The following is a 21743-nucleotide window of genomic DNA, read 5'->3' as shown; positions in this document are numbered from 1 at the left end:
CAAAAAAAAAATTGGAACAAATATATCTGGTGTGAACTTTTAGATTGTCCGATAAAAGCCCGTTGTACTTCATTATTCATTTTATTTTTAAATTAAATTAAGAAATATATAGAACGAGTAAAGCAAATAATTCTCCCCAAACCACCGCCAACACCAACAGCTTATTTTGCTCAATTGCTTCTGTGTTAAGTGCTAAATATAAATTAATTAAATTCTATAAAAAAAAAGCTTAGAGGAGGTTTTTATTAAGTGAATGAAATTTGAATAATGAACATGATGCATATATTAAATAAAATAAAATATGCATAATACATAGTTGCGTTTAGATATGAAAATGGGTGGGGTAACATAAGTGCTAGAACTAGGTTATTTGATTAACTCTTTTCAGATAACAACTTATGTAGGCACTTTGGAAGGTAGATGTGTATTTACAATTTTTTTAATAAATATAGAAATAAGATAGAAGAACTATTTAATTCATTAACCAATTAATAGAGCAGTAAAATTATTAATCACAAAAAGTATTAACAGAACTTCCTTTGCATTTTTTTGTTCTTTGAAGACGAAGATATAACATTAAAGTATACAAATTGATGTATTCCTTACTTGAACCAATTGTGTTTAGTTCAGAAATCGACATCAATGGCACAATTTTTTCAAAAGTTCTTTGGTTGTGCGGGTGAAAGAAGAATGAAGAACGAAGTGAGTTGTAACTGGTGTGCTTACTGGTGGCTAAAATGGGTTTGGCTATTAATGAAATGAAATGCAGTAGGTACATATTATGATTTTTACGAGGAGAGAGAAAACACAACGATTCGATCAAAGCATCGCAACAGACAGACAAATTTTGGATCAGCTTAAAATATTGTTTATTTGTTCCACTATGGCCCTTATTAGTTATTCACCCGAACTCGAATTATCTAAAGTTCTAACATAAACATAAAATTCTATTAAAAGGCTTATTCTGACCACCAATTTGGAGCTGCCACTATAAATAACATTCGTATTTTGCATACTAATATCCTTCAGTGTATCAAATTTCATCACTTTTTGTCAAAAAATGATCAATTAGAGTAAGCAATTTAATAAACGAAAGAGCTGAGCAGCAAACTTTTTTGAATAATAAAAATTCACCCATGTTTTCTTTTACATTTTTAAACATAAATAGGTATATTTTAATTATTAATATTCAAGTAACAAAAATTAAGTTTAAATAATATTTCAAGGCTCTGATAGTAAAAAAAATAGTCATAAAAATTTAATAGTTATTTGTTTTTAGAAAGTTTAATGATGATAAATGATTTTATGATTGTATATGCAATACAGGTTAATATCTTCATTTTAAGGGAACTGCCCACTATCTTTTAACAATCTTGCGCACAAGAATTAAAGAAAATAAGTTTTTTACATTTCACAATGCAATTTTGGCATTTTTATTTTGTACTAAAATATTAATAATTAATTAACAATAAATTTTGAAAAAAAAAAATGTTCTGAGGCTTACCCTGCCTATAAGGAGAGTATCAAAATAACAACATCGTAATTTTGGCAATGATTTATAATAAATTTATTAATTTATTTGTAATAAAGAACTCAAAAAAATTCAAATAGTGAAAAAAATTTAAAATTAAAAAAATTAAATTTAAAACTGGGGTCGAACTGCGTCATACGTACGTTAACGTATTGACGCTTAATGTCTCTATCATTTTCTTCTGATTAAATAGAGAGAGCAATAGTCAAAACGTTAACGAACGTATGCCGTAGTTTTTTAAATAATTTTCTGAAATTATTTTCGAAAAATTGGCTTTGAGAGAGATGCTATATCCGCAAAAATTGCAATAACTAATTATGTAGGTATGTAAAAATTTTCACGTTTTAAACGTCAACTTGTCTATTTTTTCTATCATAAACTTTCACTTGCAGGTTTCACTTAATATCGGTATTTAAACAAAAGTACCTAATCAACTTTTTATATTAACATAATTATTCTCGCATTTGAGCCAACTTTTATGTCAAAGAAAGGAGTGCTCTTGTATATTAACATAATTTTTCTTAAGGAATTTTATTTTATTTTTATCTATAACAGAAATTTCCAACAAACTTCCATAAACTATTTTTAAGGCGTGGCCTGTCATTCTGTCCATAAAACTACTTTGTATAATAAATAGTTCATATTGTAGATACATATATTTTTCCACCCACAACAAGAGTGGTTTGTTTGAAATAATTTGGAATCAAAGTCAATTTGCTTAACGGACAATACAAGTCGACAGTAGGTAGGCATTGAAGCGGAGATAACCAAAGTTGAGGGTATGCCAAATTAAAACAAAAATGTTTATGAATATGAATCACCTTGATACACTTCATTTTGTTGTCGTTGGTCAAGATTTAAGAACCAAAAGATACATATGTAATATTTTTTATTATTTTAATTTTTTTTATATTCAAACAATTAAAAAATTGATTATGAAATGTTTTAACAAATTATTATGATGGACGATGGCAAAAAATTCACTGCCCATACAGTTCAAGGTGATAGCTGTCAATAAAAGTTTTTCCGCAATGTGCACGCAATAAAGCTACAACTTTAAGGTATTTACTAATGATTACTAAGTAAACTAGGTTAAACACAAAATATATTAAACTGTAGTAATAATAATTGATACATTTTGTTACTTTGTAATAATGATTTTTTTTTTTTTGAGTTTTCGAAACTGAAATCAAGAAATTGCATAGTTCGATTTATTTTAATCATTTTTTGTTTTTTGTAAGCTCATAATACATAATAATTTATATGCTTTCATATCCAATCCATTTCATAATGCTACTGAGAAAAAATAATACTAGGTGCTTGATAAAAGAAATTTAATTTAATATTATGTGAAAGCCCTGAGGGTGCTAAGCCAATTTAATTAAGACAATAACTAACCAATCGCTTTTAACGTTTGTTTGAACAAAAAAAATCGTTATGTATATCAATCAAAACAAATCAACCATAGAAATTGTTTTTGATAGAAAATCCTCCAAGCAATGGATTGACTTGAGAGTTCATTAATTGAAATTAAAAAAATCAATTCAAGGTATGTATGTCTTGATTTTGAAAAGTAATGTACATGATAGTATTTGAATGTATGTTAGAGTGGTCCACACATGTGTGGGAAAAATAAAATTTTCAAATAAACGTTGGGCCAACCCCTAGTTTGGTTCCACATACTATTGGTATCATACTGTTGAATTTTCAGCCTCCTATCTTTAATTCGATTGCAAATTATTCATCAACCAGACCTGTAAGAATCTTTTGGTTTTCAGTTATGAAAAGAGCTTTAAGAGGCCTTTCATTTGGTTTCTCACTCGATCGATTCGGAGTAAATTTTTAAAAATGCCTTATTTTTAGGCAAGGGGTTAACCTTGATTTATTCTCGAAAATCTTAAAAAAAAATAGATTTGTAATTTTTTGACCAAAATGTAATTTGTAATTTTTTGAACCTATATCTGTAAACCAAAACTTGTTTCGAGGCCTTGATCCGAAAATATCTGCTTCCGAATGTAAAAATGTAAGAAAAATAAAATAATTCGATTTCAAATTTTTCAGCAACCAGACCTGTAAGAAACTTTTGGTTTTCAGTTATGAAAAGAGCTTTAAGAGGCCTTTCATTTGGTTTCTCACTCTATCGATTCGGAGTAAATTTTTAAAAATGCCTTATTTTTAGGCAAGGGGTACCTTGATTTTTTCTCGAAAATCTTAAATATAGATTTGTAATTTTTTGACCAAAATGGATAGGCCTGCTCATTGTAAACCGATATCTGTAAACCAAAACTTGTTTCGAGCCCTTGATCCGAAAATATTTACTTCCGAATGTAAAAATGGTAGAAAAATAAAATAATTCGATTGCAAATTATTCAGCAACCAGAACTGCAAGAAACTTTTGGTTTTCAGTTATGAAAAGAGCTTTAAGAGGCCTTTCATTTGGTTTCTCACTCGATCGATTCGGAGTAAATTTTTAAAAATGCCTTATTTTTAGGCAAGAGGTTAACCTTGATTTTTTCTCGAAAATCTATAAAAAAAATAGATTTGTAATTTTTTGACCATAATGGATAGGCCTGCTCATTGTGAACCCATATCTGTAAACCAAAACTTGTTTCGAGGCCTTGATTCGAAAATATCTGCTTCCGAATGTAAAAATGTAAGAAAAATAAAATAATTCGATTTCAAATTATTCAGCAACCAGAACTGCAAGAAACTTTTGGTTTTCAGTTATGAAAAGAGCTTTAAGAGGCCTTTCATTTGGGTTCTCACTCGATCGATTCGGAGTAAATTTTTAAAAATGCCTTATTTTTAGGTAAGGGGTTAACCTTGATTTTTTCTCGAAAATCTTTAAAAAAAATAGATTTGTAATTTTTTGACAAAAATGGATAGGCCTGCTCATTGTGAACCCATATCTGTAAACCAAAACTTGTTTCGAGCCCTTGATCCGAAAATATTTACTTCCGAATGTAAAAATGTAAGAAAAATAAAATAATTCGATTGCAAATAATTCAGCAACCAGACCTGCAAGAAACTTTTGGTTTTCAGTTATGAAAAGAGCTTTAAGAGGCCTTTCATTTGGTTTCTCACTCGATCGATTCGGAGTAAATTTTTAAAAATGCCTTATTTTTAGGCAAGAGGTTAACCTTGATTTTTTCTCAAAAATCTATAAAAAAAAATAGATTTGTAATTTTTTGACCATAATGGATAGGCCTGCTCATTGTGAACCCATATCTGTAAACCAAAACTTGTTTCGAGGCCTTGATCCGAAAATATCTGCTTCCGAATGTAAAAATATAAGAAAAATAAAATAATTCGATGGCAAATTATTCAGCAACCAAAAATGCAAGAAACTTTTGGTTTTCAGTTATGAAAAGAGCTTTAAGAGGCCTTTCATTTGGTTTCTCACTCGATCGATTCGGAGTAAATTTTTAAAAATGCCTTATTTTTAAGCAAGGGGTACCTTGATTTTTTCTCGAAAATCTTAAAAAAATAGATTTGTAATTTTTTGACCAAAATGGATAGGCCTGCTCATTGTGAACCCATATCTGTAAACCAAAACTTGTTTCGAGCCCTTGATCCGAAAATATCTGCTTCCGAATGTAAAAATGTAAGAAAAATAAAATAATGTATACAAGGTTAAAAATTCTGGAGTATTTTTCAATACTTTTTGGGTTACACATAGGTCTACACCAGAAATGTATTAAAATTTAATACAAGACAAATATTAAAATTTTTTAGTTAATACCAAATGTATTAAAATATAATACAGTTGTATTAAAAAATAATACAGTTTATATGTATTAGAATTTAAAACCAAATGTATTAAATTTCAATTATTGTATATTAAAACTTAATCTTTTTATATTAATTTCTAATAATTTTAATAAAAGATAATACAAATACAAAATGTATTTAAAGTTAATAAAATATATTCTTTTTCTTAATTCATTACTGAAAATATATATTAATCATAAATAATATAATAATGGTGATATTATTTTCTCTATTTTACCTGTTTCACAAACTGTGGCATGTAAAATCTTATTGCCGATCAAAATTTATCTGTAATGTATGTATTTTGCTTCGAAAAAACACAAAGCGCCTTCAAATTAGTAAAAATTTGCAAATTTTAATTAAATTTTTTTTTAGAAAAGGTACCTCAAACAAAGGATTTTTTTCATTTTTAATATGGCTTCTGCTGACCACAGTACACATAAAAGGTAATATCTTCCAAACCAATGTCAGCTACCGTTAATCTTATTTCTTTTATTTAGTGACGGAAAACGCACAAAAACTGAAAAACCAGGCACACGACTAATTTGTTTACAATAATTCACCGTTTTTCGCAAGGAAACACGAAGAAAATTTGTTATTTTTTAATTTATAATTTTTTCAAATGACACTTTATAAATTTAAACTAAAACAAATTTCCTGTTTACTGCGATTAAAATATAAATATTAAAGGCCGACCTGACAGATTGGTGCCCATTTTTGACAAACAAATTTTGACAACGTTCGGAATATAATAACCTTATTATGTGTACTGTGGCTGCTGACGTTTGATTAAAATTTAATATTCTCGTATTACAATTTAATACTTTTTATATTAGTTTTTAATAAATTTGTATTATATTTTAATACAATTATATTAAAATGTAATATAATTATATTAAAATGAAATACAATACACTCAAATATAATACAAAAATATTAAAATCCAATACAGCGGTATTAAAATTCAATAAAAGATTAGAATTTAACCCACGGAGATTATTTTTTAATAATTTTTGTATTACAAGTAGTAAACTTAATACTTAAATATTGAAATTTAATACCAAAAAGATTAAAAATAATTTTAATATTTTGGAAGTATTAAATTGTAATATTTTTTGTATTGAAAATTGCTTTAATACAAGAGCTGTATTAAAAAATACTCCAGAATTTTTAACCGTATATAGAATATGCTGCTCGATATTGAAAAATTAAATTTTTTTGGAAAAAAGTAAAAAAAAATATTTTCTGTTTAAGTTAAAATTGCTTGAAGTTATGAGTCAACACTCATACTACTTATTCTGAAAAAATTTCAAAATAATAATTTCTGGGGCCTCTTTCAAGTACATTTCGTCAACAGGTAGTACAGAGACTTTTTTCACTTTGAAAAAAATATTTTTTGGTATGTAGATAAATTAATTTTGTTTAATCAGTTTGCATTAGGTACCATTAATTAATAGAATCTATAGCCGTTTTGAAGAAATTATTTTTCTATAGGTATACCTACTAAAAAAAAACAAGAAAATTCAATTTTCCGTTTTGAATATGCATTAAATACATTCAAATATGTACAAATATAATACTATAACATATTTTAATATCCGATAAAATTTTATAGTTTGTAAATTTCAATTTAAATATCAGAAAGAAATATTTACGAATGTACATATTTCATACTTTTTACTGCGTTTTTTTTTTCTTTTTAACCAAAAATAAAAGTACAATAAAAATCCTTTTCAATATATATTTTATTATCAAGCAAAAATTTATTTCAATCCATTATTATGTCTTAATTAGTTCGTCAATTCATAAGCCATAAAGTAAAGAAAGAAAATACTACTATACCCACTCGTTCAATTTGTTTATATTAGTTTAGTTTATTATTGTGAACAGCATGAAGCCGCTTAATTAGATACTTTGAAGTGTTTTGATTTTTTTTTTCAAGCTTAATTTTTTTTCAATTCGGTTTTGGTAATGGGTTTTGTCTAAATTTAATTATGATCCAACTGGTAGGTAAATGGTACATTTTATTGAAAAGACAAAAGACTTAAAAAAAAACCGATCTTCAATACAAAAATCACAACAATAAGTAGATGGCAAGATGTTGCAGTAAAAAAATTTCAAAATCATCTAAATATTGCAATAAATAATGCACAAATACATACCTAAATGGCCTAGAAATATAAAAAAAATGCAAAAATATTTTGTATAAAAAAAAAATAATTCAAACAATTAAAAAAATGTATCATTGTTCTATAAACAATACCAACACAACATTAACTTCAAATCATTTGAATATATCGATCGTTTATGAATTAATGCTTACTAAAGTACCAAATTTTTAAGACACTGTCTGTACACTACCTACCTTCCTACCATTACGAAATGAATTTAAATTATTATTATTTATTATTCAACTTGACAACAAAAATGTTTAAAGACTGACATCTTGAAAAATGGGTTATTATTATGAAATAAATCATCCAAGTGTATCCACCAAAACCTACTGCTCTAAAAAGGTATAAAAACACGACTCGACTTTATGGTGATTGTTTTTTTTTTTTTATTTCGTAATCCAACCACAATTGAATTAAACACCCTTGACATTGCCTTAAATCCATCGATGTATTGAATTCAGTACTGTAATGAGCAGGTAGGTAGGTATCTTAACGTCCGCATCGCGCTTGTTCAAATATCTTACACGTTACAATACTCAGCAAGCTAAACAAAAACAATCTCAAGGTAGGTACATCAATCCAATACTTTGATACCTACCATGTCCCATGCGGCAAAAAAAAACTTTAAAAACAAAACAAGGATGTTGATAAAAATCCACAATGGATGGTTGAATTTCCTAATACAACAACCCAAACCTCCATACACAGGAGTTACGCTCTTCCATAGCCTTCAAGTCTATAACTTTGCAATCTTGTTAGCTTTGATCGATAATGAAGAAAACAACATTACAACAAAAAAATGAATTCACTTTTTACACAAAATCAGCTAGACTTCACTTTCAATATATAAAAACCATCAATAGTGTTGTATAGGCATTAGGAGATGTTAACAACAATCGACGACAATATTTCCAAGTTCAAGGAAGCAAATGTTGGATTTTCTGAATCAGGGTCTCTCTCTACACATCAGGTAAGGCAACTTCTTTTTGTCTCCCAGTCTCTGTTTCCGAAGAGAAACGTGATTACCGTTAAACTTACAAAAAAATAAGATTATTATCGTAATGCGCGAACGTGTGCCAAGACTGCCAAGACCAAGTCAACCGCCTTCTGCACAGCAAACCACAGCTAGACTGTGATAATGGTGATGCAATTATTTTTTTTTCTTCATCGTCTATGGTCTCTATGCCATGGTTCATGTCCCCTCTGATTATCCATAATAAATCCAATTGTCTATTTAGCAGAAACTCTTTCTTTCTTGCTTACTTTTTTTTTTTAATTGTCTTTCAATTATGTCAAAACAAAATTTATGACTTAAAAAACTTGAATTTTTTTTTTAGATCGAAGTTAGAAATGCAAATACATACAAGTTTTTTTTATATATCAGCAGGACATTGGTACATAAACATTAATTTAATATTGTATGCTTGTTGATGGTTATCGAACAGCTAGAGTAGGCTTTAATGAGGAAGATAATTTGCCAAATCAATTAGCTTACTGTATAGAAAATCCATAAAATATGAACAGATTTCAATGGAAATCATAGCCTGGGTAACTCTGAATGATTTGAAATTGATTATATTTTCTGGTGGCAAGTTAAAGTAGTTGCAATTATTGGCACAATAAATTAAGCTTTAAATGATCTAAATGAATAGTACAGCAAGTGAGGCAGCTGAGATTTTAATCTCGGATGACATTGATATTATTAGTCGCAAATTTATGCAATACCATACAGTTGCAAAGCATTAAAATGGATTTTTGTATTTCTTTTCGACACAGAAATGCAACTGATGTAAGACTTTCTAAATGAAGGCGTACCGAAGATATACACATAATTAACGTTTTTAATTACATCATAATGAAAACTGCACGAAGTCTGAGTATTTGAGTTCCGGAGATAGGAAAAGGAAATGCTCTGTACTTTACACCCAATTATATTACATTGATCCTTTTTCTCAATATAGAAAAAATTGCAAGAAAATGTTGTCCATAATTCACGATTTAGGCGCTTGGCGGAAAGGACTTAACATGTTAAAAGCACATTCTTTCCTCCCATAATCTTCTCATCACAAAAGATGCAACCATGGAGCTGCTTTTTCTACTTCTTGTAGCGCACTTTCTTGAATATCGCCGATTATCTCCGCATTTCCTGGAGAGATTTGACTTCCACTTGTTACTTATCTACATTAGGGTAAGGTGGTATAAGTGTGCGCATTTTAGACAAAACACCAAATACTCAAGTAGCACAAAAGTCTAAAATACACCAAAATATTTGGTGTATTTTTTGCACTTTCGTGATATGCATTTTGAATATAAAAAATACACCATTTTCTCGTATATAATAAACTCCGGTGGTTAAAAAAATATACCGATTTTGGTGTATAAATGGCGCTAGTGGTATATTAAATGATCTGGTTTTTGGTGAAAATTATCCCTTTGAAATTGAAGAATACACAAAAAATCTACGGATAAAATACACCATTTAAATTATTCTGATTTAAAATTTGAACCAAAGTTTATTTTTTACCTCAAACAGTGTGATGAATTCTAATTCACACCATTTGTCATGAAATAAATGTAAATGAATTTTTATTCACTTTCATAATATTGCCATAAGAAACTAATGGTTAAATATGAATTTGTTTGCCTAATTTTAAAACGAAACACATTCTGTCTACTAATTTTACATACTACCCCCTCTAAAAATCGAGCGCCTCAAAAATATCAGTGAATTAATGATTTTTTTGTTCGATTTTAAAAATCAGTTTTTCAAAAATTTTATTTTTTTTGTTGTTTTTACATTTTTTTTAGAAGAGTTCTTTTATAATATAATAAATCGCATAGAAAAAACCAAATTGCGGGATAATTAGGTCGATAAATATACTATTATAGAAAACTAATTAATTGCTGTCTACTTTTTTTAAATGGCGGCCATTGAAAAATATGTCGTCTCCTACTTATGCATTCTGGTGAATTTTATGTCCACAGGGTGTGCTTTCTACACCAAAGAGAGTTTACAAAATGTACCGTTTTGGTTTACAAAATGTACCGTTTTGGTTGATTTCAGAATCGAATAATTTTATACACCATTAATGGTATATTATAAAAACAACTGAATATCGGTGTATTTTTTGCACGGAATCTTAAAAAAATGTTGAAATTTTTTACAGAAAAGACAGTGGTATAATTTTTATACCAGTAATTTTGAGAAATACACCATATTTTTTCAATTTCCTCAATTTTACACCAAAATTAATGAATTTACACCAATTTATTCACCAGTGTGCTACTTGAGTAAACAGTAACAAAAAGAATTTAACTACTTTTTTATATACATATAGGTTTTAGTTTATAATCAAAGCAACGAAAAAAACTTAAAACTGGTAACAAAAATGTATTAATTCAAAAGTTATAAGCAAAATACCACATTAGGTCATTTGCGCACTCTTATACAAACTATTGTGTAAGAGTGCGCGGCTTAGTTTGTAAGAATGCGCAGCTGCGTACAGGTGTAAGTTCGCACAAAAGTCGCAAATAAAATTGCCTATCTTTAAATAAACAGAGTATTTATCGACCTATCACTCCCTGCAAAAGGAACATTCTATTTAGTCTCCGATTAATGGTTATGAGAAAATTTCAACAATTTCTAGTTACTTTCATTCGCTTGTTTTTTGTAAAACTTGTATTTGGTTTCTTTTTGGTTGGAATTGCTTTTTCTAGCTGCTGTTTGCTGGTATATGGACAAATGCCAGTTATTTTGAAGCCTTGGATAGCATTTACTGCTCTTATAACCCGCGCACTCTTATACATCATCATGGTGCGCACTTTTACACGGTCAGACATGTAATCGAAGAATATATATGTATTTCACAATCCACTTTATGACCAATCTTACGTGTTCCTCAAATGTTTCTTTTTGTCGACTTTTCAATGTCCCATACTTTGTTTATTGTTATTTTTTGTTGTTAAGCGGAAAATTAAGTTGTTTGGCAAGAAAAATTGGAAAAAAAAGTGCTAAAAAACTTAAACTTAACTAGCACCTCTGTTTACAAACACATTTGCATGAATTTTTGACAGTAGATCAAACTCACTTAGATCTTTCCAAAATAAGTGCATTCAGTTCAATATTCCCTTTCAAACAGTAGAAAATCGCTTTGCGCACTCTTATCAACCGCGCACTCTTATACCATCCTACCCTATATAGGTATGTTTCCCACTAATTGTTCGCTAGTACGGAATTCGTTTAAGGTTTAGACATTAAAACTGCATTTGGTCAGGAAATTAGATCAATGATCTTTTTTTCTTTTTTTAATCTTTAAGAAAATATCTTTTCCGTTAGCTCAATGGTTTCAGGAGCCCTACACCACAAGCGCTGAACACAGGCAGTAAAAGAAAAAATAAAATGGGGTCCACCTGTCGGTTAACACAGCAAAAAACAAGCCAAATCGCGATAATAATAGGTTCCCAACTTAAAATAGGATGCGTAAAGAAACTGCCAAAATTTGGCTTGGAAGCCCTCTGTAATATGTAAGAAGACATTCCAACCCTATGTTTGGTACCACTTTGGTCTTTTAACTATCTCGATGGATCGACGCGCGCCCACCCGCGTCAACATAGAAAAAAAAGAGAAAAAAAAAATGTTGCAACCTTATAATTGCAGGTATGACTAAACTGCCAAGTTTTGGCTTGGAAGACCACTGAATCACGAAAGAGGACCATCTAACCTTTTGTTTGGTACCAATTTCGTCTTTTAACTACCTCAATGGTTCGACGCGCGCCCAACCGCGTCAACATAGAAAAAAAACCAGAAAGAAAAAAGGTTGCAACCTTATAATTGCCCGCTTGGCCAAACTGCCAAGTTTTGGCTTGGAAGACCTCTGAATCACGAAAGAGGACGTTCTTACCTTTCGTTTGGTACCAATTTCGTTTTTTACCTATCTCGATGGTTCGACGCGTGCACAAAAGGGCAACACAAAAAAAAAAGAAAACCGAGTATACCTTAATATAGACTGCGTGGTCAAACTACCAACTTTTGGTTTGGCAGACCTCTGAATTATATAAGAAGAAGCTCCATCCTTTCGATTTTTACCAATTTCATCCCTTAGCTCTACAAGTCCAGGGCCCACAGTCGGTCAACACAGAAAAAAAATCAAATCGGGTTAGTAGTATCGGGTCTTAAAATGGTCTACGTGACCAAATTGCCAAGCTTTGGCTTGGAAGACCTATGAAATATAAAAGTAGACATTCTAACCTTCGATTTGGCATCTTTTTCATACTTAAGTTTGATAACTATAAAAATGCAGAGCATACTTTTTGATTAATTGCTTAAAAATATAGGTATTTTTTGACATTCTAATGGCCTATTTTTAGAAATTTTTAATCTATTCCTAATTTTTTTTATGGATTTAGTAAATTCATGTTGTTATCTTTGATTTGGTAACAAAACAAGATTTTAACAAAAAACTCATTTTCATCGTTTCCAACCTTAAAGCTGTTCGCGTGCAGAAACTGCCAAGATTTGGCCAGGAAGACCTCTGAATTATTAAAGAAGACATTTCTACCTTTCATTTGACACCAATTTCATCTTTTAGCTCGATGAGTTAGGAGGGCCCTAAAAATCGACCACTTTGATGCGCCCTACCGCCACTCCTGCCAGGTTACCGAAAGGAAGACCTGTGGTTTTTTGATACACTAATTGAGTCTAAGACCACCATGGCAATTTTTTTCTTTAGCTCGATGAGTTGAAGGGTGCCTAAAAAATGCACCCGATTTCACCCTGCTACGCCAATCCTGCCAGGATGCGGACGGGAGGACCTCTGGTTTTCGAAGTTACTCAGAGTCATCTTTTGCTACAAAAGTGAATTTTTCTTTAGCTCGATGAGTTGAGCGTTTCTGCAGCCGCCGCCCGGTCTATTACTTTGAAATACTTTTAAAATCATCACTGTTTCTAGGAAACTAAGGCCCGTTTGCTGATTCGAAACATAAATCCAGTTAATAGCCAGGTTCCACATAACTTTTATGTTATACACAAATCTATTTGTGTTGCACATAAAAATTTATGTCGATCATAGCTAAGAAAGAGATTTGAAATACATCTAAGTTCACTTTGAAAAATGCGATATGTCAAATTTAAAATTTTTGCAAGAAAATTTATCGGTGAATGTTTGATTTTTTTTGTTTTATTGTGTTTTTGAGAAAAAATGTCGCAAAAAATTAAAAAAAGAAATCCTAACTTTTCATCGAGTGAAAAATCATTGCTCCTTCATTGTGTGTATGAAGAAAGAGGAGTAATAGAAAATAAAAAAACGGATGCTGCAACTTGGAAGGATAAAGAAAGTGCTTGGCTACGTATCGAAACAAATTTCAACAGTCAATCCGGAGCTTCCTGCTATAGAAGTGGCGAATCACTTAAACGGTTCTATGCAAACTACAAAGGGGAAACCAGGAAGGAAGCTGCTCAAGAAAAATTTTCATGTTTGCAAACTGGAGGTGGAAAGCAGTTCAAACCAACGGACCCAAATTTCGAACTTGCTATCTCCATTATGAATCCAAAAACGGTTCATGGTTTGGAGAACGAGTTTGATGGAGATAGCCAATCGAATGAACGAAGTGAAAATGTAATTTAAAATGGAATTTAATTAATTTTCTTATTGATAAAAGACAACATAATTTGATTTTAGATTGATAACAACCCAAACCAAAACAACGACTGGAGCAGTTATAAACCGTCTATGTTAAAAAAAGGTATAAATCCCAAACTGAAACCCCCAATACAATCAACTTGTGATCCCAAATTAAGTGAGGCTAATGAACAAAGTATTTCCGGTGAGGATGTTGAAAAAGAAAAAACACCAAAAGTGATTATGTCAAAAGGTTTTAAAAAATCTTTTGAAAGCATTAACCAAGAGATAAATACACCTTGGATGTCTAAAAAAAGACCCGTTGCTTCAAGTGTACCAAACACTAAAATAACAGAGCAGTATACTGAACTATCAAGAATTAAAATAGAACTTGCCAAGTTGCAGTACGATACTCTGAAAGAAGAAGCCTTTGACAACAAGTACCAACGAAATATCGAGCATGAGCTGAAGAAAAAATCCATGGAGCTAGATATTCAAATTAAGACTGAACTTTTGAAAAAGATTAAAAAAGAAAGCTGCACCGCCAAGGATGCCCAAAATGTTTTAAAGGAAATTGAAGTTTATTTTGATGAGATCAGCCAAAACTAAACAATAGTCGCAGAACCTACCTTTATGCATGTTTTTATTTTGTCCATACAAATGTTTGTATGTATGTACATAGGTATTTTCTGAATTTTAATTTTGTATGTTTGTTGTTTTTAAAGATTTTATTGTTTCTGTGTATGAATTATTAAAAAAACAATCTCTTTTTAAATAAATATGCGTTTTATTTTGCCCTTCAACAGTGATTAAATAGTTACAAACGTCCAAAGTAATCATTTATCAAATTCATACGTTTCTGCATGTTAAGATTTGAAGAATTCGTTCTTGCATTGTTTTGTCGGGAAGAGTGATCAACATCTATTTGCCCTGCATTAATAACACGTTCTAGGTCTTCATTATTAAAGTCTAAGCTTTCAGGAGGGTCTTCGAGTATGTTGTTTTGCCTTAGAATGTTGTGCAAGGTGCAAGTTGCAATTATAATAGTTAAGACAGTACTTAACTTCAAACGGGCACCGTATGCCAGTATGGGAAATCTTCGCTTTAAAATGCCAAACGCTTTTTCAATTACACCTCTGGAACGAATTTGCGATTCATTGTATAACTGCTCCGCTGTACCATTTGGATTGAGGAGTGGCGTCATTAAATAAGATTTTTGAGGATACGCTGAATCACCTATTAACAAAATATAATATTCATACAAATACGAACATTTTTTTTGGACGTACCCAAAATAAAACAATCTGAGTACAAGCCAGACTGTCTTTCCATGATATTTTTAACTTTGCAACAATTGAATATCGTTGCATCATGGCTAGATCCTGGCCACCTTGCCACCACATTGGTGAATATCATTTTGGCATTGCAAACTGCCTGGACGTTTATAGAAAAGTAGCCTTTTCTGTTTCGAAAAACTTCTGCATCAGGTCCAACTTTAAATACATTTACATACATATTTATGTATTTGAAAACAGTTTCAAAATAATTTGAAAAAAAGTATCTACCGGGAGATTGAATTTTAACATGAGTACCGTCAATGGCACCAACAACATTTGGGAACGATGCTATTGCAAAAAATTCTTTCTTAGTTTTCAAAATATCGGCTTCGTTTTCTGAAAATTTGATATATTCATTTCCAAGTCTAGCTAGGGCTCTAGAAACTTTTAAAACTATCCTTGAAACTGTTGAGACATGCATTCCACCAAAATCAGCAATGCTTAAAAGATGGTTTCCTGTTGCAAAAAACCGCAAAGCGACTAAAAGTTGATTTATTGGAGCGATAGAATTGTTTCTGAAAACGCAAATATATATTTATTTTTATGATTTTAAATTTAAATTAACTTTGCTCTTTCTTGTACCTGTTTGATGGACACTCCAACAAAATTTCTATTTTTTCCAAAACCATAATGGTTATTTCTTTTGTTAAGCGGAATCTTTTGTAAAAAGAAAGCTCATCAAATGAAGAAAAATATTCATTTCTCTCATATATTTGACGAGGAATGCCAATTTCTATCACTTCAAGGATTTCCATGTCATCGTCAAACACATCCAGAATTTCAAAATCCATTTTTATTTACGTTTTCTTTTGATTTCTTGTAAAACCTTTTTTATTTATAAAAAACCAAATATTCAAAAATAATTTTTCAAAACGCTTCAATCCCTTATGTCAAACCTAAATATTTTATGTATTACTTTTTCGTAGACATAAATAATGTTCTACTTATCGAAGTTTATGTTTAGGTTTAGGTTTGGTGCAAACCAATATGTGGTACCTAAGGGTTTATGTCAAACATAAACTCTTAAGTATCGTATCAGCAAATGGCCCTAAACTTCTGATTTTTACACTCCTAAAAAAAATTTAAAAAATTCATAATCGCTCAAAATAAAAATCATGAATAATCTCAAACATATTGTTTCTGTCTCAAAAAGTTTTGACGATGCAACTTATTCGGACAAGTTAGAAGCAGCAACATCAAAGTATGTATGTCAAGTTGTAAGTGAAGTGTAAGAAAAATAATTAAAATTACTAAAAAATTAGTAAGAATTTTTTTACAATGGATGCCTGAATAAAATAGTAGCAGAACCTGTATCTAAAGTGGTGGCTATGTGAACTTTGTATCTCAATATGGTCGGAGAAAAACTAATTTGGAAAAAAAAAACTCAGAAGATTCTTTAAAAAAGTTTGACGGTTGCAGCGTCATCATTAATCAAAGTTATGGGATACATTGATGTTGATATACCTCACAAAACATGAGTTCCTCCAATTCAATACATAGCTCAAAGAACATACTATACATGGCTACTAAATTCAAAAACTTCGGTAAGTCCATAAAATTGAGTGACAAGATGACTTATTATTCTAATTGTTTAATTTATTTTAGTGACCTGTTTTTTATTTTCCATTAGGTTAATTTATAACTATCCCACAAATTTTGGACAGTTATTGTTGCATTATAGGTCCTTACATGCTCAATAAGATTAATTTCAAATATGTAAGTAAAAATCTACTTAAAATAGTTTTGACTTTCATCTATCAAAAAAAACAAAAAAATTCTACATATTTTTTTTTAAATAATACTTTCAAGTGGTTGATGTCAATCACTTGAGCGTGTCTTTAGTGAAGCTTTCAATTTAATTTTCCAACTCAACTTTTTTCACCGATAGACTACCAAAAGTTCAGTTCATCATGGTTACGTATTACCTAATCAAAATTATAATAACACTGGTCAACAAGGTTTTTGTTACAGACACCAAGATATACTTTTCTATAGGTTTTTTGGGTGCTGAGCTCGAATCCGAAGTCAAAACAATTCTACCACATCACGTTTTTGAGATAATCCCGTTAGAAAATCGAAAATGCCGCTTTTTTACCAGTTTTCGAGATTATTTCTTAGCTTTTGGTTATTTGTTTTAAATAAATTTGTAACGGTTTCTAATATAACTAAATCTTGTCTTTCTAAATCCGTTTAAATCTTTTAAAAATCTCTTATCTTCTTTGAGAAATCTGAAATTGAAATCAACGTGTTTGGTATATCTCATATTTTTTTGCTTTTAATAATAAATCTCGAAATGTTCTTTGCCAATCGCTTTCAAATTTTGACACAACGTTTCATTTACATTCCAGTAAGTTCTTATCTTGTTTTTAACAAGAAAAAAAATTATATATTTTTCTCACTAGTAATTATTTAGTATAAGTATCTGACACGGTCACGCTTTGATGTATCTCACTGCGATTCACCACCTTCGCAAATATAAAAACTTGCAAGATTCTAAATGGAACGTTGTGTCAAAATTTGAAAGCGATTGGCAAAGAACATTTCGAGATTTATTATTAAAAGTAAATAAACATGAGATATACCAAACACGTTGATTTCAATTTTAGATTTCTCAAAGAAGATAAGAGATTTTTAAAAGATTTAAACGGATTTAGAAACACAAGATTTAGTTCTATTAGAAACCGTTACAAATTTATTTAAAACAAATAACCAAAAGCTAAGAAATAATCTCGAAAACTGGTAAAAAGCGGCATTTTCGATTTTTTTAACGGGATTATCTCAAAAACGTGATGTGATAGAATTTTTTTGACTTCGGATTTGAGCTCAGCACACCAAAATCCTATAGAAAAGTATACCTTGGTTTCTGTAACAAAAAAAAAGTTTAATTTTGTTGACCAGTGTAATTTTTTTAATAGTTGAGCACTTATGTAGGTACATTTATGTAAAATAAATTTTACTATTTCGTGGGCTTTTTAGGTCTTTCTTGTATTTTCTAATGCTTAGTTCGTACCAATCGACGTTTCAGGTATGAATATACCCTGCTTCAAAATAAATATTTAAAATGTCGACTGGTACGAACTAAGCATTAGAAAATACAAAAGATAGTAAAATTTATTGTACCTACTCAAAAAGGTCACGAAATAAGAAATAATTATGTAGAATGTTCCAATAAGTATGCAAAGTATATTTATTTTATATCTCGTTGTAAATCATGAATTACAGATTAAGTTTTACAAAAGCAAAAGCTGTGGAATTTTCTTGGAATAATATGTACCTAATAATCACGCTATCATAATGAAAGCCACCAATTTTCATTTTCACTGTCTAATGTATGTATGTACTATGTATGTTCTCCTTCCTTTTTGATTTAGATCAAACATGAAACTTGCATTTCCATCAATTTCTTTGAAATGTCTATATATCATGCTTTTTGTAATAATTTATTCACCCACAGCTATCAATGATATTTGCTTCAAAATGCTTTAACTACCGGTTCCGGCACATCCGCGTAGTTTGATATACCTAGTGGTTTGTTTTGAGATGAAACTTTGAATGCCAATTAGTGTATGCTTCATTGTTGCATAGTTTCGCATACTGTTATTCATTTTTGCTATAGTTTTCAGAATTTGAAGTTACGAATAAATTATTTCTAATCGATATTTCTCTGTTAATTTCATCTAACATATTCTCAATACAATGGGCCTTAACACATAGATATCAAATATCTTTGATATTTAGAGGCTAGGAAGAAAGTCATGATCATGAAAACTTGGGAGTACCAAAACCGAGTGGTCAGATATTTACGAGCTCACTCAAATATTTTTGTTGTTGCTTGCGAAGATAGAGAGAAATATCAATTTATTAGGACCGAAATTATCGATAGGTACTTGACTAAAATGTTTTTTTTTTTCAAAAATGGCTCGTAACCTTCCTAAAATAGTCCTTTTTTTTTAATAAAAAACACTATTTTTCGAACCGTTTTCTGGATTTTGACTTTTCTCTTCAAAGATTTAACCTATTAGGTTCTTACTATTTTTTTTTTGACGTATTTACATCGTGCATCTGTTTTTGTTACAAGTTGTAAAAAAAACTTTTCTCAAATTTAGTAATTTTCCGCATACGTGAGAAGTCGAAAATTTAACTTCTCTTTATTATTTTTATTATTACGTAATTTAGTTTTGAAGCCTAAAGCTAGGGTTCCAAGACCTTAACCTTTAAATTATCAAATCACCGAACATTAATTTCAAATTATTATTAATCATGAAAAAAAAAAAAAAACAAATAATCATTAAATCATTTTTCTCATTTTGAATTGCTTCTCACGCAAGTTTGATCATTGAAACAAAAAGGTTTCTTTTTTTTTTTTTATCTTGTAAAACTGCAACATTAACACATATTTTAAAAATTGATACCGTTTATAATAAGCATTTTCTTTAACATAGGTACCTGTACAAACTTGTCTTAGAAATTAACGCCTCAAAATTACATAGCATTCACTTTATAATAGCCATGATTGACAAGTTAACTCTCTTTATGATAACACACACTTTTCATCAGAAAAAAAAAATAAATCTGCGGAAAAAATTACACGTCCATGGTCCAGTGCAAATTAAAACACAACTCTTAGATTAAACGAGTCAAGTGAAGTTAATAACCAAGCAAAAATGGTTTAAATAGCAGACGTCATACAGTGTAAATGATGCCTTTGGCTAAGTGGGTTGTTGTTAAAATTTCAGTTAGCCGGGATTTTGTGTTTTGGCATTTCCTTGAATTGAGAATACGATTGCTATTTCTTAATCATCATGTTAATAGTTCAATGTATACTTCCTTTTTTTTTGTACAAGAAACAGAAGTATATTAAGGTTGGTTCAATAAATCTTAATATTATACAAATTTGCTTTTTTTTTTGTTAACTTTTAGAGAGTTGCAATTAGTTTCAATCTATTAAATGGATACAAGGCCAATATAATGGTACAAATAACTTATAATGCACTTTGCTAAAGAGAAATATAAAATTAATATCAAAAAAATTAATGCATCGAAGTAAAAAAAAAACGCTTCAGACTGGTCGAGTATATTACAGCATTTCTGACCCAAATTTCTTGTGCCCTTCAAATATAAATTCAAACATTTAGATAATATTTATTAAATTTTTATTAATTAATCTAAACACATCTTCATTCACATGCTAGTAATTTGACCGTAAAATCAAACAATGTTTTGACAAGATAAAACTGGCTTAAATACAACGCTCCCGCTGTTATTGATAAATTAATATATCATGAATGAAGCACTTTTGCGTTGGGTGTTGCTACTGATAGTGCACTTGGCAATTAAAGTGTGTTACAATGTCTTTAATTGATCACATTAATCAGAAAATTGCTTGTGGCTATTCCAAAAACTAGTTAGCATATAAAATTTATTGCTAGCATTGATTCATTTTAATGTCTTCACTATTTTAAACCGGATATTATACCTAACCATTGAGGATAAGAGTGTTGTGAATTGCGATGTTCAAGTCAAGTGTAAAAATCAACGCCTGACAAGATCTTTCAATTAAACTGTCAATTAAAATGTCAAAAAAGTGTTGACAGAATGTCATGAAATGATACCTATGTCAAATTTTGTGAAGTATTTTTTTCTGATGCTTTAAAATAATAAAAAAAAAAAACTGAAAAGAGTCATTGGCATATTTTGCAATCACTTTTAATAATTTGTTACATTTGTTTTTGCAACATAAGATCGTTTGTCAAATAAAACTAGTAGATACTAGAACCTAGAAAAGAAACTAATTTTTCATCATTTACTCAAATGGCAGACTTAATCGGATTTCGTGGTAAGAACTAATAAGTTATAACATAGAATTGTGACTGCACCATAAATTGTTTGTACCAGATATCCTAGCCGTAGCTAGGATTTCATTTCGGGGGGGGGGGGGGGGGGGGGGTTAGCTCAGACCAAACAAAATTTTTTTTAGAAATCACAATACTTTGTATCAACTATATGTAACTGCAGTCGATTCTAAATCCCGCTAAATCAAATAGTCATTTGAACTGTGTAGAAGCGAAAAATTTGCCAATATCCTTTTTAAGTATTTTTTAGGAGAGGAATTCGTAGTTAAAAGTTTAAAAAAAGCCCTGCTTACGGTAAACGAATTTAAAAATGGCCGAATATTCAGCGGCATCTCTAGTTCTGTAGGTACAAAGAGTGATAAAATTTTTTTTAAGAAACAAATTTTAACCATTCTAAGGCTTTATAAAAAAAATGATTTCGTACAATTTAATATATAAATCATTGAAAAATGGACTTTTTC

General features: G+C 29.9%; 3 protein-coding genes across 3 annotated transcripts in view; 1 reads left to right on the top strand and 2 right to left on the bottom strand.

Moving 5' to 3' along the window:
• LOC129910833 (protein yellow) overlaps positions 1-21743 on the bottom strand; it is a 119281-nt gene that overhangs the window by 37861 nt on the left and 59677 nt on the right. The window lies entirely within an intron of this gene.
• Positions 13584-14702, top strand: LOC129909529 (uncharacterized). The gene is made up of 2 exons (XM_055986603.1): positions 13584-14090; positions 14154-14702. Exons 1-2 carry the CDS (start codon positions 13674-13676, stop codon positions 14700-14702), a joined length of 966 nt encoding a protein of 321 aa, XP_055842578.1. The 5' UTR covers positions 13584-13673.
• On the bottom strand, positions 14911-15509 carry LOC129909528 (putative nuclease HARBI1). The gene is made up of 2 exons (XM_055986602.1): positions 15383-15509; positions 14911-15329 (listed from the first exon to the last, which is right to left on the bottom strand). The coding sequence occupies exons 1-2, from the start codon at positions 15507-15509 to the stop codon at positions 14911-14913; spliced, it is 546 nt and encodes a 181-aa protein (XP_055842577.1).

This window comes from Episyrphus balteatus, chromosome 2, assembly GCF_945859705.1.
Source record: "Episyrphus balteatus chromosome 2, idEpiBalt1.1, whole genome shotgun sequence".
Lineage (NCBI taxonomy): Eukaryota > Metazoa > Arthropoda > Insecta > Diptera > Syrphidae > Episyrphus > Episyrphus balteatus.
The sequence above is the reverse complement of the archived record's forward strand: the minus strand, read 5'-3'. Positions and strand labels throughout refer to the sequence as shown.

What these genes read in the sequence shown, in the direction of transcription:
- LOC129909529 (XM_055986603.1), top strand. Translation starts at nt 13,674, where the DNA reads ATGTCGCAAAAAATTAAAAAAAGAAATCCTAACTTTTCATCGAGTGAA. An exon ending in CGAATGAACGAAGTGAAAAT is followed by an intron (nt 14,091 to 14,153) that starts GTAATTTAAAAT and finishes ATTTGATTTTAG; the next exon opens with ATTGATAACAACCCAAACCA.
- LOC129909528 (XM_055986602.1), bottom strand. Translation starts at nt 15,509, where the DNA reads ATGATATTCACCAATGTGGTGGCAAGGTGGCCAGGATCTAGCCATGAT. An exon ending in CTCAGATTGTTTTATTTTGG is followed by an intron (nt 15,330 to 15,382) that starts GTACGTCCAAAA and finishes TTTTGTTAATAG; the next exon opens with GTGATTCAGCGTATCCTCAA.